General features: G+C 42.2%; 1 protein-coding gene across 4 annotated transcripts in view; it reads left to right on the top strand.

Moving 5' to 3' along the window:
* Positions 1-14,818: 14,818 nt before the first annotated feature.
* Positions 14,819-18,744, top strand: part of MSH1 (MUTL protein homolog 1) — an 82,147-nt gene continuing 78,221 nt past the window's right edge. For 2 of the 4 annotated variants that reach the window (XM_088958244.1, XM_088958237.1), the window contains exons 1-3: positions 14,899-15,164; positions 16,534-16,672; positions 16,797-16,894. In XM_088958244.1, the coding sequence (XP_088814370.1) occupies positions 15,046-15,164; positions 16,534-16,672; positions 16,797-16,894 (356 nt within the window). In that variant the 5' untranslated portion in view covers positions 14,899-15,045. Of the gene's footprint in view, positions 15,165-15,501; positions 15,643-16,533; positions 16,673-16,796; positions 16,895-18,744 lie in introns of those variants that run through there. The other 2 variants (XM_088958252.1, XM_088958261.1) reach the window with 2 other exon arrangements.

Raw genomic sequence — 18,744 nt, 5'->3', positions numbered from 1 at the left:
CCCAGTTCGGCCCATATAACTTTAGCCTTTGAAGTGGGCTTTTGGTAGTTTTAACAATTTAAAATTGGGCCTTTACAGGTTGGGCCGAATTAACCATTTAATTAAATATCAATCCTCAAGCCCATTAGTGGGAAAATTAGGGCTGACTTTCAGCCTTGATTAAACCCCTAGATTTGGTCCAAACAGTTTAACCAATCTTGGTTCGAATGGGTCAAGAGTTTGATCTTTAATTAAATCTTTAATTCAAGAAAATAATACAAAATTAAAGAACTGATAAAACAAAACAAGAATCAGTCAAATAGGGTTGTTCGCACAATCCATCCTGCAAAACAGAGGTTAGATCACATATTGCAGTTTCACAAACTGCAAATCGCAGGTAGCGAATGTCCCATCTGCGAAATCTCCTTCCCTACGAAATCTTCCTTTCTGCGCCACCATCTTTAATCCAAAAATAAAAATAAAATAGAAATCCTATTTCTATTAATGATTACATCAGATCAAATACCTATACATTCAGTCTAAAAAATATATATTTACAGACCAAATGTAATGAATAGATCAATAAACTACAAATCTTGCAGTTTCCCTAGGCAAACCAAGAATTCGATCTCCTCTTGTACGAACAACCTATAAATCAAGAAAATTATAAAGAACTATTCTAAACAATAATCAGATGTATATAAAATTAATTTCAGATTATTTGCCCAACAATTTTGGGAACAAATTTCCCAAAACCCATATCTACGCAAATCGGTTAGAATGCCTTCTGCCCATTTGTGCAGGTTCAGATTTAAAACAAATTGGTTCAAGATTTGAACCATGGCTCTGATACCACTGAAGGGATAGGATATCAATCACATGGACACCCAAAAATTGCGGAATAAGGGGGGAATCACATTCCCTATTTAGAAAATTATATTTTCAATGATCATTCTTGAACCATAAATTGAACCATATCAGAACCAAAAGGAGTAGGAATGGATTATACCTGATACGGAGATCGAACTGCTGGAGAGTAGGAGATCAGAACCATAAATTATATTTTCTCTAAAAGATTGGTACCAAGATCAAATGTTGATTACTCCTGTAGAGAGTAGGAGATCGAACTGCTGGAGACGGCAGGTACAAGAAGGAGGCGGCCAGAGAGTATTCGTAGGGTGCATAATTCTCTCTTCTTGTGATTTCAGCTTTGAAGACAAGAATGTGTTGGTTGCATGTCAAAAGGCTGCCGCCCCCTCCTCGTTTTATAATATTAAAGAGTCGAGCGCGACCGATGGGGTAGGGATTCTCCCGATGAATGTACTAGCCGAGAGGGTCAGGCCATACAATAACGAGGATGAGTCGGCCGTGATGACTCGGATAGGCTGACTGGAATGATTCACGTTGGGCCCTTAACAATGAAGGAAGCCTTGGTGTGGGCTGGCCTCAGCCCTGCCCCCACCGATACAGGCATTCCTGTTGTCGGCTAGCTATGTTGTCTACTTAATTTTCTTTGACTTTCCTTTAACATAATCTTTCTTTGTTGCATAAATGGACGAAGTCTTGAAGGACAAACTCATGCAGGTAGCGATGGCAAAGTCTAGGAAGGGCCCGGTCAAGGGGCCTTCAAGGAGGCCTAGCAAGAAAGAGCCGCCTCAGGTAAAGGGAGCTACCGAGGCTGAGAGGAGAAAGGCAGCCATGCCCAAGCGGCTAGCCGATGCCCCTCAAGACCAGAGGGTGAATAGATTGGCAGTGAAGGACCACCGAGCTGAGGGCGCAACTCAAGGTTCTCAACAGTTGGGGCCTCACTCCTCTAATCTGTGCGATGACATCCCGTTGGCGGTGCGTATGCTATTTTTCTTGAGCTAGAATATTAGGAAGGGCAACTCTCTCAACAACCCAGGCATCGGTTGAGATTTGGTTACTGGGGTGCTTCTTTCGGGAGATTGGAACTTGTGGACCTAGCTCTCCATCTAGGCCATTTGAGACACCCTCCTCGACAAGATAGCTGAGGTAAGGCTTGCTCTTCACTTGCTTGGTGCTACTCTCCTACTACTTAGTTTTTTCAACAAACAAAGGTTTCTTGTATCCTTGCAGACGTCCTCCTGTGTCGTCAGCTTGTGTGACAAGGTGGAAGTTTTTCTATAGCAGCTCCGTCGCAAGAGAAGAACGAGCAACTTAAATGCTAGCTGGCCGAGGAGCAGCCCAACCGGGAGGCCACTGCCGAGGTGGCCTATGGGGAGAATGAGCAATGCAAGAAACTTGAGTCTGAGGTGGAGGTTAAGAGGGAGTAGTTGAGGGATGCTAGGGCCCCCTTGGACGAAGCGAAGCAAAGGCTTCAGGAGGCATCCATTCAAGTTGTGGAGGAGTACAAGGCCTCCGAGGCCCATAAGGACAACAAGCTGGCAAAATTTAGCGTGTCCTCCTACTTGGAGGGAATTGAAGACACCAAGGCTTAGGTGCTGGTTGTCACAACCCGACTCTTCAAAGACCAAGTCACACGACACTCTTAGCTCCTAGCAAGAGTAAGCCAAACACCCAAAAAACAACTTCCCAAGCTAAGTGGCTTAAAGACAAGGAAACAAGAAAACAAAAGGAAGGGAAGCTTTATTGCAAATGGACAAAGAGAGCTCTTTATGGAAGGTTAAGGCTTTATTGAACTCAAAGCTTGTTGGGTACAAATGAGGGGGGGGGGGGCACTCTTATTTATAGGGTTATCTACTTCCTTTGGGGGTGCAATTCTAGCCCTTCATTTATCACCTCCTTACGTGGACCGTTGGATAGCACCTCCTCATCACAACCACATATTTCCACCTCCTTATTACAACAACACATTCCACCTTCTTTACGGGAAGCTTCTAGGAATCTCCTTGGAATATGCTCTTTCTAGATACAAGTTATTTACGAGGGAACTCTAGATATTTCTACAAAGAATCGCCTATGAAGCTTTAGGCATGTGTGAAAGTCCCTGGAAGAGTCCAGAAGCCCTTGAAAAGGTCCTTAAGGAGGGAAGAGACGTTCATTACATTCTTTCCCACCTAAGACGTCAACGTCCTCGTCGATGTCCCTTGCAAGTATTGTTGTATTTTCTTCTCAAATTGCCATAATGTGTCGGCACATTCCCAACTAGCCTTGTTATCTAGCAAATGCCTCCATTTTACCAAGTACTCGATATATGTTGGGACTCCTCACCGATGTATGACCCAATCAACCAAGATATACTCAGCTTCTTTGCCGAAGGTGGTGGTGACTGTTGTAGGCGTCCTTGTTGAAATACTCCTTGAAGGGTCTACCATGTCTTGATGATATGGCTTAAGCATACTGGCATGGAAGACGTTGTGGATATTTAGCCATGATGGTAGTTGTACCTTGTAGGCTACTCGGCTGATCCTTTTGATTATGGGAAAGAGCCCCGCATATCGTCTCACTAAGCCTTTTTGTACCTTCCTTAAATACTTGAACTGTTGGGGCAGTAATTTGACCATCACCAAGTCCCCTACTTGGTATTCAGTTGGTCATCACTTCTTATTTGCCCAGTTCTTCATTTGTTTGGATTTCCTGGTGATATAGGCCTTGGCCAGCTCTACCTTCTAATGCTATTCTTTGGCAAACTTGTAGGCTAAAGGGCTCCACCCGGTGTACCCAGTTGCGAGAGTGTGTGGTGTGAATGGATGTTGTCCTATTGCTAGCTCAAATGGACTATGGTTAGTAGACCCACTCCTTTGAAGATTGTAAGAGAACTAAGCCACGTCAAGAAAATTGGCACTAACAATGTGCCTAATATATAGCTCCAACAAAGTATTTACCCGCTCTGCTTGCCCATCGATTTGGATATGGAAGCTACTAGAAGGATTAAGCTCAGACCCCATAAGCTTGAATAATTTTGTCCATAAGCACCCTATGAATTGAGGGTCTCTATCACTGATGATGGTTTATGGCAACCCCCAATACTTGACAACATGCTTTAAGAACAATTGGGCGGCCTCCTTTATTGTGCAGTCATTAAGGGAAGGTATAAAGGTGCCATACTTGGAGAATCGGTCTACAATTACCATGATAGAGTGACACCCTTCAAACTTGGGTAAGGCAGATATGAAGTCCATGGTGATGCTCTCCCAAGGCCTACTTGGAACAAGTAGTGGTTCTAGCAAGCCTTCGGGCCCATGTTGCTCTATCTTATCTTGTTGGCATACCAAGTAAATATGCACATAGGTTTCAATGTCATCCTTCATCTGAGGCCAATAGTAAGATTCTTCAACTAAGGTCAATGTCCTGCATTGGCTTGGATGCTCGACCCATAAAGTGTCGTGGCACTCCCGGATGATGGTGCACCTAAGGTTCCCCCACTTAGGCACATATACGCGGTCGCCTTTGGTGTAGATGAACCCATCCCATAGGATCTTTATCAGGCCCACTTTGATTTTGGTCGGCTTGGTACCTTGGAGTTTAGTTATAGTGACCAAGTAGTCACTCCTCATTGCTGCTAATTCAGACTTTCGGCTTAAGGCATGAGCTACATGATTGTCTCGTCATGGCTTATACTTCAAGACCATGTCAAATTATGCCAGAAAGTCTTGCCATCTTACTTGCTTGGGGCTAAGCTTCTTTTGAGATTGAAAGTAGCTAATGGCAATGTTGTTTGTCTTCACTATAAATTTTTCCCCAAGAAGATAGTGTCTCCAACCCCTCAAACATTGCACAATGGTGACCATTTCCTTCTCTTAGGCAGTGTATCACCTCTCTGTCTCATTTAGCTTTTTACTCTCAAAGGCAATGGGATGTCCTTCTTGCGTAAGAACCCTGCCAATGGCAACGTTTGAGGCATCAATGTGAATCTCATAGGGCTTTTGGTGATTTGGCAGATGTAGCACAGGCTCCTCCATAATGGCCTTCTTCAAGTCTTCAAAGGTCTCTTGGCATTTAGACGTCCATTCCCATGAATGACCTTTCTTAAGAAGGGCGGTAAGTGGTTCCCTTGATAAAGCACATGTAGTAGTTAACCAATCCAAGGAAAGATCTTAGCTAAGTTAACTTAGTGGGTGGCTCCCACTCTTGGATAGCCCAAATCTTTCCCTCATCCATTTGCAAGGTTTCATCAATGATCTCGTGCCCTAAGAAAGTCATCTCATGTTGGGCAAAAGAGCACTTCTCCTTCTTGACGTATAGTTGCTTCTCTCGTAGCACCTAGAAGATGGTCCTTAAATGTTGTATATGCTCTTTCAATATTTGGCTGTAGACGGCTATGTCGTGTAAGTAGATTACTACGAACCGATCCAAGTAGAAAGGAAACAACTTGTTCATCAATGTGTAAAAGGTTGTCGGGGCATTTGTGAGGCCAAAGGGCATGACTAGGAATTCAAAGGAACCATACCTGGTCACGCAAGTAGTTTTTTGCTCAACTCTTTCAGCTATCCTTACTTGATAGTATCCTGAGCATATGCCAAGTTTGGAAAAGATCCTTGCATGTCTTAGATGATCAAACAAGTTAACAATTAATGGAATGGGATACTTGTTTTTGATAGTTACCTTGTTGAGGGCCCGATATTCTATGCACAGACGCAAAAATCCATCGTGCATGGTCAGATAAACCTGACATCAAGTAGCTTCTTGAGTTGTCTCCTTAGTTCCTCCAGCTCGGGTGGGGCAATACAATAAGGAGCCACGGTTGGCAGCTTAGGAGGTAGTCTTTCGGGCAGCTCTGGAGGCATGATGTCTTGGAACTCCTTTAAGATTGTCTTTACTCCTGACAGTAGGCTGCTTAGCGTTTCGTCAATGCTTTCTACAAGGATTGCTATTCAAGTGTCCTCGCCCTTCTTTAAGCCTTTGGCAAGTTGCAATGCTGGAATCATCTTGGCCGTAGGCTTATCTCCGTGGGTTGTAGGCACCATGCAGGGTGAGTTTTCCTCTAGGATGCACATGGAATTCACAGATGGCACAGGAATAACCCTAACGTGGCTTAGGAAATTCATCCCAAGGACTACTTGGAAAACATCCATGGGTACTACTGATAAGTCAACAGTTCTGTGCTAGTTGCCAATTTTTATGTTAACTCCCTTGGCAGTGCCATGGATGGGCTTAGCTTGTGAGTTGACAGCTTTGAACCATCCCTTGTCCTTAGTTGCGAGCAAGTTTAACCTCTGAGATTCACTTAAGGACACAAAGTTATGGGTGGCCCCAGTGTCCAACATGGCTTGTTTCATCTTGCCATTGATGTAGGCCTCAACATACATGAACCTCTTGTTCTCAGTCTTGGGCTGTATGAATTGCTTCTTAAGAGTATTAAGAAGTTGGATAGAACCTACCCTGGCCCCTTCGTCAGCCTCTTACTCTTCTACCCTAGTTGCAAGAGCATTAAGTGCCTTCCTTTTTGGTTATTCCCTAGCCCAATGGTCGCCATCATAGACAAAGCAACTAGTCCTACATTTATGAAGGGATAGGATATCCATCACATGGATGCTTAAAGATTGCGGAATAAGGGGGCGAATTTCAAAAATTTTTCTCTCCCTTCAACTGGGAATCGAATTCCCTATTTAGAAAATCATTTTTCAATAATCATTCTTGAACCATAAACTGAACCAGATCTGAACCAAAAGGAGTAGGGAGGGATTATACCTGAAACGGAGAAGCAATATCTCCCAATGGAGATGTTCACGCCCAAGGAAGGATCCAAAATCTGCTCTCACTGAAAATGGCGCAGTGCAGGGTGGAGTAGAATTAACAGTGTTCTTCCAAAAGAACTTGACCCTTCGCAAGAATCAACTGGATGGCTTGTGAATACAACTCCAACCAATCTTTTAGAGAAAAGATTGGTATCAAGATCAAATCTTGATTTCTCCCAATAATTGGAGATCGAAGTGCTAGAGGCGGCAAGAGAGTATTTGTAAGGTGCAGATTCTCTCTTCTAGTGATTTCAGCTCTGAAGACAAGAATGTGTATTGCTTGCATGTCTAAAGGCTGCCACCCCTTCCTCCTTTTATAAACTTAAAGGGATGAGCTCATAATCCCATTACGAGTTGCTGATCCATCAAATTTGGATTAGAAAATCCCTTTAAGTGATAAGGGATGACCCCTATCTTATCTGCAGATTAGATCAGCCATCTCCTAATCTAATTAGGTGGTTTTCAGATCTAAATCTCATTTAGATCTTGGACTCTCTAAGTGGATAGGGTCAGGCCCAATCCAATCAGCTGATCCATCTTAGAATTCGACCCTTTAAATGACTAATCAAATCAGCCCAGTTCGAAATGGGCTTAAGGCCCATTTAAGGTATGTATTCATTTAGCCTTCCAAACTACTGCCCAGTTGGGCTTCCTTGTATGGCGTGGGTCCCAAACATTGATCTACACATCAGCCACATGGGTTCAGCTCAGCCGTTGTCACAAGGCCTGGCCGAATACACTGTTATGGACAGTGCACCCCCTGAAAACCATCTCATGGTCTCTATGGGCCCAACACTTACCCTAAGTGGTCCCTAGGCCAAGCCACCTTGTAACACTCAGGAGCTGTGGGCAGATGCAAGATTAGCCCATCATGTATTATCCTCAATGGTCTTACACTTAACCTCTCAGCCCATAATGATCATACACTGCCCGACAAGAGATAACCTCTCCCTTGGCTGCAAGGAACAGTGTTGCACTCTCTGCTTATATGGATCTCTTGAATTAAAACCTTTTGCAAATCATTTTGAAACCATAATATATATAATTTTATATCTCATATAAAATATATTTTGCAAAACAAATCTCAATGATTGAAGTCGGCTGCCGACCATCTTGGTTTCCATCAGTGAGAGTGCATCCCCGATCATTACCTTTGTCCGACAAAGGGGCTGATCTTGTCACTATGATCACCCATTCCGATGAATTCTCAGATTGTCCCAACATACCCAGGTTTTGACCCCCGCAAAGGATCTCATTGAATGGTACATCAAAGACATTCTATTCTGACACCTAGTGCAGTATCACAATCAAGTCTTGGGGTCGGGTGTAACTTTCCAGTTTTGCCCATCAATCTCCAAGGTCCAGGGCAAAACTAGAAATCTGGTCCAGTTCAAAGATTCAATTAATCGTACACTGTATGTGCCTAGGGTCTCACCCTGGCAGCTGAGACATGCCACCCCAACCGAGTTGGTGGCACCACAGTGTCAGCCTTGTCAGGATAGGTTTCCCCAGACCGACCCACTGGCTATGAACATTTTAAACTAACACGAATCTCATTAAGTGTCCAGTATAAGGGTATTACACAGAAACATACCAAGGGAACATGAATCAAATATGCACTTTTATTCATTTACAATAAACTCATAAAGTACATCATTTTGATTGAAGATAAGGGCATACAAAACTGTCTAACAGTTTAGTTTATCTTTGGCCCTAGACTTTCCTAGATTTCTCTCCTTTTGGCTTGATGGATTGTTCCCCTTCTTATAGGTAGGAGCCTTGCCTTTGTCATCCTTATGGGTGAGCGACCTGTCTCCCCCACATTTACCTTGGTTCACCTTGGAAGGCCTATGCCTAGATTGATCAGGCCGCTTGAACTCCACCAGCTGCTTGGCTGTGGCCATGGCTGTAGCAAGGTCTTGGACATTCTACCTGCATAGCTCCTATTATGCCCATGGCTGTTGGCCTTCCAAAAAGTTGAAGAAGAGCTCCTTCTTGTCCATGTTAGGAATTTCCAACATCAAAGATGAGAAATCCTTCGCATAGTCTCGAAGAGAGCTTATGTGCTTGAGTCTGTTAAGGTTCTTTCAGGCTAGATACTCCATATTGTTATGATAGAATTGGCGCTTAATTTCAACTATAAAGTCTATCCAAGTGTTGATGGAGCATAACCCCTTCTCCATATCCGTGTGGCAACATCTCCACCACAAGGTTGCAGAGTCAGTGAGGTACCTAGTGAAGATTTGAATCTTGGCTTTGTCTTCCTCCATGTGGATAGCTTTAAAGTACCACTCCACATGCCATAAGAAGTTGTCTAAGGCCTTTGCATCTCTAGCCCTATTGAACTTTGGTGGCTCGGGTGCCTTCACCCATATGACCTCCCTGTGGATAGAGCACTCCCCCATTGCCATGGCCTTTTGCACAAAGCCAAGTCGCCCTTCATCTCTTCTAATTGCGCCTCGAGTGTTGCCATCTCGCCCATGACCTTGGCATCAAGGGCATCTCACTTCAAAGCCTCCTAAAGCACCATCTCATTGAGAGTGACAAGCACACTATTCTTGAGTTCTCCAAAGTGTCCTGCAATGCCTTCCATGCTTGAGCCGACCTCATCAACTATGTCCCCCGTGTCAGCCATAGACAATTCTACCTTGACAAGCCTAACTTCCAAGGCAGAAAGGATGTTCCTTGACTTCTCCCTCTTCTTGGTTTGGCCTTCTGGCTCCATCCAAAAAACCACTTTGGTTGTATCCGACAAGGTTACCCCTTAGTGGTGAGTACTCAAGGTATAAGCTCTGATACCACTTGTCACAACCCGATTCTTCAAAGACCAAGTCACGTGGCACTCTTGGCTCCTAGCAAGAGTAAACCAAACACACAAAAGTCAGATTCCCAAGCTAAGTGACTCAAAGACAATGAAACAAGAAAACAAAGGGAAGGAAAGCTCTAAGGCAAGTGGACAAAGAGAGCTCTTTATCGAAGGTTAAGGCGTTATTAAACTCATCCTAGCGATAGGATGAGAAGTGAACGTTTACACTAAAGTTACTCAAGCTGAAGTGAGAGGAACTTGCATACTTTATTCACAAAATGTCCACTAATCATATTTACATTATGGACAATACATTCAGATGTCCTTGACGTTCTAGGTGTGAGGCCATGGTCTTCCACCATGAACAGAGGACAGGCAAGTCGTGGCTTCTCATCTTCTTTGGTGGCTTGGCCAAAGGCATGGCTAAAGATGCATTTGATCAAGGGGTCTATTGACATTTGTGCTTTCATTGTGGGTTAGGCCTCACTCATACTGCCTTCTCAAGCTCAGGTTAGGCTTGCTGGTTCATCCCTAAGGTCAAGGCCTCTCCAACGGCAATGCTCTTTAGTTCTTGCCTTTTAGTGCTGCAGCGTAGCACTACCTGGCAACTTGCTGGTCCTCCATGACTACTCCCACGCCATGCTCAGTGGCGAACTTCATAGCAAGGTGATAAGACAAGATGGCTGCCTTGAGTGCATGAAGGGTTGGCCTCCCTTTGATGGCATTATATGGGGAGCCTATCTTCATGACCAAGAGCTGGATCATCCGTGTGACTTGCCAAGGAGCGGTCCCTATCGTGGTTGATAAGGTTATCTTCCCCTCGGGTTTAATGACTGTTCCAAAGAATTGTACTAGTGGCATGTTTGCAGGTTGCAGTTGATCTGGCACCAGCTGCATCTTCTCGTACGCGTTGTAGAACAAGATACAGACCGAGGAGCTGCTATCTACAAGGACTCTCCTCACCACGTTATTGGTAATGGTGATAGACAACACAAAGACGTTGTCATGGGGCAGTGAGACCCCTTGTAAGTCATCATTGGTTAAGGAGAGGGCGTGTTTTGACCTCAATTTTTTAGGCGTCAGGCTCTGGATGTGATACTGCTGGGAATATGCCTTTCGGGCTAAGGCTGATGCTCTGCCCCAAGGCTGATCCTCTAGCGATGACATTAATAACTCCAACCAAGGGGTGATGGGCCTGGGGCCCATTCTGCTATTGTCGTTGCGAGTATGAGGTGTTGACGTCGCCTCTGACATACTCTTTTAGGTGCTCGCAGCGAATAAGGGACTTGATCTCATCCTGGAGTTCATAACAATCTTCGATATCATGGTCGGTGTCACAATGGTACTTGTAGAACTTCTTGGGGTTGCTTCTTTTGTGATTCTTTTTCAATTTGGCTAGCCACTTCATTTACTCCTCATTCCCTATGTATCAGTATATGTGTTCGAGAGGAGTTCAGATGTGTATATTTGTTGAAGGAAGGGGCCAACGACTTCTTCTTGTTGTCTTTGTTGGTGTGGCCATGTCCCCTTGGCTGGGGTCTACCTCTAGCTCATGGAGGCACTTGCTAGCCTTGGCCTTCTCGGAAACGATGTACTTTTGTGCCTTATTCAAGAACTTTGCATTGTTCTTGGGTAGGGTCTTGGAGATAAGGGTGGATTCCAGTCGAACCGAGCCAAATATCTAGCTATTCGAGCTCGGTTCACTCATAAACTATCAGGCTCGAGCTCAAGCTTGATTTTAATTAGAGACTTGAGCTTGAGCTCAACTCAAGTCAAAAGCTCAGAAGTTCCAGCTCGGCTACATTTGATTGCATGTCTCCCTTAGCTGTTGAAGTGCCACACTGAGGTCTCCCTAGTAGCCAAGGTGTCGAGTTGAGGTCTCCCTCAGTTGTTGAGGTGCCAAGCTGAGGTCTTCCTCAACTATTGAAGTGTCAAACTGAGGCTTTCCTAGTAGATGAGGTCTCCCTTAGTTGTCGAGGTGCTGAGCCGAGGTCTCCCTTAGTAGGCGAGGTGCTGAGCTGAGGTCTCCCTCAGTAGCCAAGGTGACATAGGCTCGCGAGCCTCACAACCTGAGTGTTATTAAGCTCGAGCTCGACTCGACTAGAAAATGAGGCTATATATTAAGGTCGAGTTCAGCTTGAAGCTTGGTTTAAATTGAGTCGAGCCGAGCTTTTCACCGACCGAGCTTGAACAGCTCGTGAGCAGCTCGATTCATGGCCACCCCTACTTGGAGATGGACCATTTGAGGGGTCCGAGTTGAAGGCCATTGATAGCTGCATGCATGGACACCAAGGGGTTAAGGTCTCTTACTTCGAGCTCTTCCCGCTTGAATCAATGTATGCCTGAAGGCTTTCTCCACGCTTCTACTTGATTGACATGAGAGATACGATGATCTTCTGACACCGTTGGCTGCTAATGAAGTGGGGGAAGAAGAAGTCGGCAAATTGGTCCCAAGAGTTGATGGATCGAGGGAGGAGTGTGGAGAACCATCTGTATATTGCTCCCTTACAGGTGGTTTGGAAGGCTCGCACATCAGGGCGTCGAAGTACCATAGAGGAGCATGAGTGCCCTGAATCTTTTCAAGTGGTCAATTGGATCTATGCTCCCATTGTAAGTCTCCAGAGTGGGAGAGGCTCCGAGGTGATGGAGTCAGTGAAGGTGTTCATCATAGTGGATGAGGGGTTCTAACTAGTGGAGGCATCACCTCGGCCCTCCTTCACCTACCGAATTTGATATTGGATGGCGCCTATTTGTGCCTAAAGGTCACCAAGGCATCGGTCGATGGGAGCCTGGGCCTCGCCCACGTTCTCTCTCACATAGAATAGGTCAGCCCTATTTCTAGAGTACTCGAATGTTGGCGCATCCTGAGCCTTGTGAGCTTGGTGATTGTTGAGAAGATTGCGAAGGTTCGACACTAGTGGGGGAGAGGTGTAGTGTCGGCCTCCAGCCCTTAGAGGGGGATTGTAATGGCTAGAACACCTGTTGTTGTCTTGGTTGCTCTCTATGTGGCAGTGATGGCGGTCGTGGTCCTTGCAGTTGTTGTGGGCCCCCACTGAATCACCTCTCTAGCTTGGGAGCCAGGAGGTATTTGACAAGGGCTTGTTGGCCGTTAGCTGCTGCTATTGGAGATTAAGGGGTCGGCCTTCCCGGGGCCGATCGGGCATTGGCTAGTGGCGCATGAGTGGAGCATCCATTGTATTGCCCTTGGCTTCTGATGGGGCGGCCACAATTGTACCATTTTATTATATATTAAGGTAAATTGTTGAAACCTCCTTTGAAGTTTGGTAGTTTCAATTACCTATCACGAGATTACTAACATAGTTGCAAATAGGCTCCCTTTCTTAGATTCCCATAAAAAGAGGTGTGGAAATGTCTAAAATACCCATATAGTTATTTTTTTATCAAAATGTTTGTTTTTCAATTTTTCTCTCCGAATGAATCAATAATCCAAACCTTGCAAATCTCTTTTTCTAAAATTGATATATTTCTTTTTTTTCAAATTTGTCTTCATATTAATCTCTCAGAGGTAAAGTTGCAACTTGAAATTCTCTATTATTTTTTTGTTTATAAAGGTTATATTGTGTTCTTTTTTTTTTTTCAATTGCATGGATATTTTGGATATTTTTTGACTCCTTAAGAGGATTCTAACAGGGGGGTTTACTTGCAAATGTGTTAAAAAGTTTAGGGGAGGTTTCAACAATTTAATTGGCACACTAGTACCTAGTAATTTGGGCATAGTATCACTCTGGTCCTTGAACTTCAAAATGTGCTAAATCAGTACCTAAACTTTCCAAAATGCTCCAATTAAATCCAAAACCATTAACTATCATTAAGTGGCATGTGAAAATGACATAAATGACCTTAAGGTGTCGCCTAAAATTTCTTTATCAACCATCCAAATGCCCAAACATCTTAGAAGCCAATAGAGAAAAGCAATTTGTCAAAAACCAATCTGTTGCTTTAGTTCAACCATTATTCTTGAGAAATAATACAATGAACGGTATTGAAGGGTAATTTTGATATTTTCAAAAGTTTTAAGTTGCACATGTCATCACATGATTGAGATAATTGATGGTCTGCTAATGGTAATTACTAAATAAGCATGTTTTGGAAGTTTATGTATCGGATTGACACATTTTGAAGTTCGAGGATCAATGTGAGACTAGGTCCAAAGTACATGATACTAATATGCAAAATTTCCTAAAATATATTTATATGTTAAAAAATTCCCATATTTTAAGTAAATATATTTTCTAAAAAAATTATAATTTAAAATTTTTGAGGATTTGGATCGTTGACTAGAAACTTGTTTTGGTTGGGGATCAGGGATGGAGGATAATTTTTTTTTTCGATGAGAATTGATATCAAGGATGGGGATTTGTTTCAAAGTCGGGTTGGGATGGGAATATGGTCCTCACCCCGAACCTCCCCTATTGCCATTCCTACAACCATGAAGTTGTTGCAACTCACTTATATGCATGGTTTTAAAACTATTGTTGATTTGGATGGTTTGACCATTTAGCATAGAAACCGGCCAAGGTACTGGTTATGTTTTAGTGTTGAACCATCATTTTACCAAAAAAAGATTGATATGACCAACAAATCATTGACTTAGATGGTCTGACCACTAAACCATTTGACTCGAGCAATGTTCGTGGTTTAATATTACATTATTTAAAAATTTAAAAAATAAAACAACAAAAAAAAAGGAAAAAAAGTAGAGAGAAAAGAAATCTATCTCAAACCTATTAGATCTCAAATTAGAGAGAGAGAGATATGAGTAGGGAGATATGTGAAAGAGAGATCTTAGGTTCAAAGCTTTATGAAGGAGATCTTATATACATAGATAAGAGATCTATAAGAGAGATATGAGATATACTATGTCCATCACCATCACACCGCTACAAGTCACCTCTACCTTCTTCTTTCTTTCTCATTATCTTTTTTTAATTAGACGACATAACCCTAATATTCCAAGGTGAGGATGAGAGTTATGGAGACATGCATGAAAAATCAGTTGACACATTTGAACCGTTTGACCCGGACGGTGAAACCGTTGGCCAAAGCGGCTCCGTTTCCGGGTCGGCTTTTGGTGATCCGTTTGAAACATACAGTTTTCTGGTAAGAATAACCGTTCGAACAAGATATTATATCGTGCAAAATTGCAAATGATGACACATTCGCTCCGCGACGGGATTCACTACTCTGCACACAACTTCAATCAAGAAAATCTAGCCGTTCACTAGGAGCATCTCCACGAATTTAACATTGATGTACGGGAGATATTCTCAATGCACGACTAGATGTGATTATGGGCGCCAATCTGATATCGGCTGAGTGCTATGTGATCCGATTGGCTGAGTATGAGTTTAAAAAGATTTTTCACACTAATCCTCTCACCTTCACGCTTCCCCAAAATCCCTCTCTGGCTTTTCTGCTTCTATCTTTCTTCTGGCGGGAAGGAGCAAGCAGAACAAATAAAGCTCCTGGAACTCAAAACCCTATTTAATGCCCTAATTCAGTTTTTTCACCGACACAGAAAAGGAGAAGCACCAAGAAACGAGAAAAAGAAGAGCAGAGAACGTGAAGGGGAGCGACGCCATGTTTTGGTTAACTACAAAAACCGTCATGGTCTCCTTGCCGCGCTGGCGTTCTCTTGCTCTCTTGCTTGGTTCCCCCGCTCATAGGTTTAGACCATTTGATTCATCATCGCTTTCACTGTAATTATCCTGTTCCCTCGCTTCCGTTCACATTCTTTTTTATCCATTACTAAGACTAGCTTCCACGCATTTCTGTGCTTGTTCGTTTCAAACAGACTTGATGTCTGGTGACATTACAACTTCGGACCTTGGATGTCATAAAGCACTATCTGGTCTTATTGCATGGGTTTTCATAACTCGTTGAACTGTTGTCCGTATGTTTGTTGTATATGACAGAGAAGAAAAGTACAGCTTAGCTAAACTTTCTGGGAGAGACTATTCGGTAGTTGTTATTTGAGGGTAGTGGGAGATATATTTGTTGTTGTACAAGAAAGGCGTGCTGATTCCATCACAGTTTTTTCATGCTAAGGGTTGTATACTAATGGGTGCCAATGTGAATGATTGACTAAACATATTATGAGCCTCAGCTTGGATTCAGAAGTGTTGATCCGGAGTACTTCAATTTATTAGTGCATTGGTTACAAGAATGCTCTTGCAGGTCCATCTCTATTTGATGGAACTTTAATTCATTTTAGTAACGTGATTTTTAAATGTATTAAAGAAAAAATTGTTCAGACTCCTATATCCCCTCTTTGCGGTTTTATTGTTTTTCATGATGTGTATTACATGAATCTATGCACAAATTGGTTGGCCAATTTCATCCAAACTGAACAACTTGCTCCAGTGCAACATATTATAAATTGAGAGTAGACATTTCGTTTGTTGGTTGCAATTTGGCCAACAGTGAGTGTCCCTATGGTTGATCAGTAATTGAATTTCTTTCCATGTGCAATTTCACCATTCTCCACAGGTTAGAGGTGTTATTTTTTAACTAAATGAGTTGGTGTCTGAAGTGGATGAGACATGATTGAGTGGGCGAGCTTTGTTTATGGGTGCTGAAAGGTGTCCAGAACATGGATGCAGCATGGTATCTAACATGGCCAAATTTACAGAATATGCTCTTCTTTGTTGTTTTATGCTTGTTCCCTTTGGTTGTTCCTATGCTTTCTATTTTGCTTCTTAGTAATGTTAATTTTGTTGTTGCTCAAGAATAAAATGCATTTAACACTTAATCTCTTTTGTTTCCTTACATGAAAAATTGATCGATGAACAATTGATAGTTGGGCACTGTATAACTCCTAGTTGTACATGGATGGCATTTGTATATATTGGTACTTGTAATTAGTGCACGATACTTTACTGTCTCAGAGAATAAGTTCTCTTAGTACTGGAATGTTAGCAGTTAATTAATCTTGATGCTTTCCTGTTTCTTTTTACAATTTTCTCAAAGTGTTATCTGTTCTGGCGATCTTTAATTTTCTTTCATATATTTCTTTGTGTGATCATGTAATTAGTATTTGATATGGAATAGTTTTCTTTCTTCACTTAGCAGAGGACAAGGTGATTGGGTCCATTGTTTCAAGACAGAGAGGCTTTCGAGGGGAAATGTGAAAGCAACTAAAAAACTGAAGGAAGCAAAACCTATTCTAGAAGAAAAAGATCATTCTCATATAATGTGGTGGAAAGAGGTACATGTGTTCTGATTCTATTGACACCACTTGGTCACATTTTCTCATTTTTATCCCACATTTGTGTTTACAGAATTTCTTGCAATCCTTCCCAATTTCTCTTGTACCATGAACTTTTATGCAGAGATTACAGTTTTTCAGAAAGCCTTCTTCCATCCAACTGGTTAAACGGCTTACCTATTCAAATTTGCTAGGTGTAGATGACAGCCTGAAAAATGGGAGGTGAGATACTTCTGTCCCAAATCCCAATTGGAAATAGATTTTTTTTTTCTAATTTACTTATCTATGATTTCCTTTGTGTTCTATTTGAGAAAAAAGGAGAGTCGTTCATAGGAGATACAAGGAGATTCTGCATGGTGTTCTAGTCTCTGAACTCTGTTTCTAATAGTAAAGTGAAGTCTTTTACACTAGTTAGAAAATCTAAAGCATGCCTACTGTCCTTATGGCAGAAATCTATAGAAATATCTGTATTTGAAGTCATTAGCCTTGTGGCCCCCAACAATGTTATGTGCTAGGTTCAAAGTATCGATACATCCCGATATGGTGGTGTATCGGTACTTTGTACCACACATCTTTATTTTATTTGTAACTCTTTTCAAGAATAGGTCTGAAGGGTAGGTTTAATATAGATTAACAGATAAAATAATGGGTTTGGGGATTAGCCTTAAAAAATATGTATTGGCACCCTGCCAATACGATATGATACTCTGATATGAGGTGTATTGTGTCAATACTTTGAACCTTGGTTAAGTGGGCTTAGGGGTTATTGTATATTGTATGCTGAGAATATTGAGGTCAGTTGGCAACTTCTAGTTGAATGAGGCTTTTGCAGCACAATTTGGCCTCTGAAGAATTAATAAATTCTCGGGGACTTAAATCTTTCGTTAAAAAGATTATTTGACCTCTAATTTGCCTATATGCCAACGACTAGTGGTGAGTTGACAAATTTGCTTGGAAGGTGGCTGGAAACAGAAAATCATTTTTTTTTGTCCATTATCGAGTCAGCTTCAATGTTTGGACTGACTTCCTCTCAAATCCATGGAGCTGAAATGGACTTTCCCAAGATCTGTGGAGGAGATAGTAGCTGGTTGGTGGGTAATGGACTCAAGAAGAGGGGGGAGTTAATTTGGAAACAGTAGTGAATGCTAAGGTGGAGGTAATCAAATTTTGGGCCTGTTCTTTATAGGAGGGAGGAACTTGCAAGGAAGAAATTTGGGGATTTGGAAGAAAAATTTAGCAGACTTCTGAAGGGCAAGGAAAACCATTTGGTTCATGAGCAGTCTTGCTGCAATGAAAGAAGTACAGATATCCAAACCAGATTGAGAGCAGATGGGTATGAGCCTGAAGAGAATGGATAGTTGGTAGCAACTAGCAAACCGGATCTTTGAGAAGAATGTGGTCTTTGAACTTGAAAGGATAAATGCTAACTTTCGGGCTCAAAGGATATTGAGAAGGTTCCTAATGTAGTAAGAAGGTTCAGAAATCAAAGAAATCACCGTATTGTACCAGTACTGAAAGTTTTTACAAGATTGAAGATGGGTTTATGTGTGGTTGGGCTATGTAAGAAAGTGAAAAAATGAGGAAAATCAACAAAAGGAACATAGAGGTTTACATTCAAATTTCCAGACGAGATGATTAAATGGGCATGAAGTCATGAACCATGAATTGCAGGAGGTCTGTTTGGTTTTTTTATTGGTTGGGTAGGTTATCAAGTGTAAGAAGAGGGCTGGATTAAGTATGTGGTGATTTGAGGTTTTTGTGTGTTTTGTCTGGGGTTTTATTCTTTGTTGGGCTCTTTGGAAAGATTGTTTAGAATAGAGAGGTGGGTTCTGAGTTTCTTTTTTCTTGCTTGTGGGTGATATTTTATCACTGCTCATGTATCCTTATTTCTTTTCTTAATATTATTTTCTGCTTTTTATTTATTGTCAACAAAGATGGTTGGAAAGAAACAAGAGTATTTTCCACAACAAGAAAAATCAGAAAGATGAGATGTTGAGAGGTGTTGTGAGAAAGATCTTTGCTTGGATGTCTGTGACAAAGGAGTTTATAGGAGTGCCTTTTCATTGTATACT

The sequence above is a fragment of the Nelumbo lutea genome, chromosome 1 (assembly GCF_056320005.1).
Source record: "Nelumbo lutea isolate HS-2025 chromosome 1, American lotus-T2T, whole genome shotgun sequence".
NCBI lineage: Eukaryota > Viridiplantae > Streptophyta > Magnoliopsida > Proteales > Nelumbonaceae > Nelumbo > Nelumbo lutea.
This window is presented reverse-complemented; position numbering and strand designations above follow the sequence as displayed.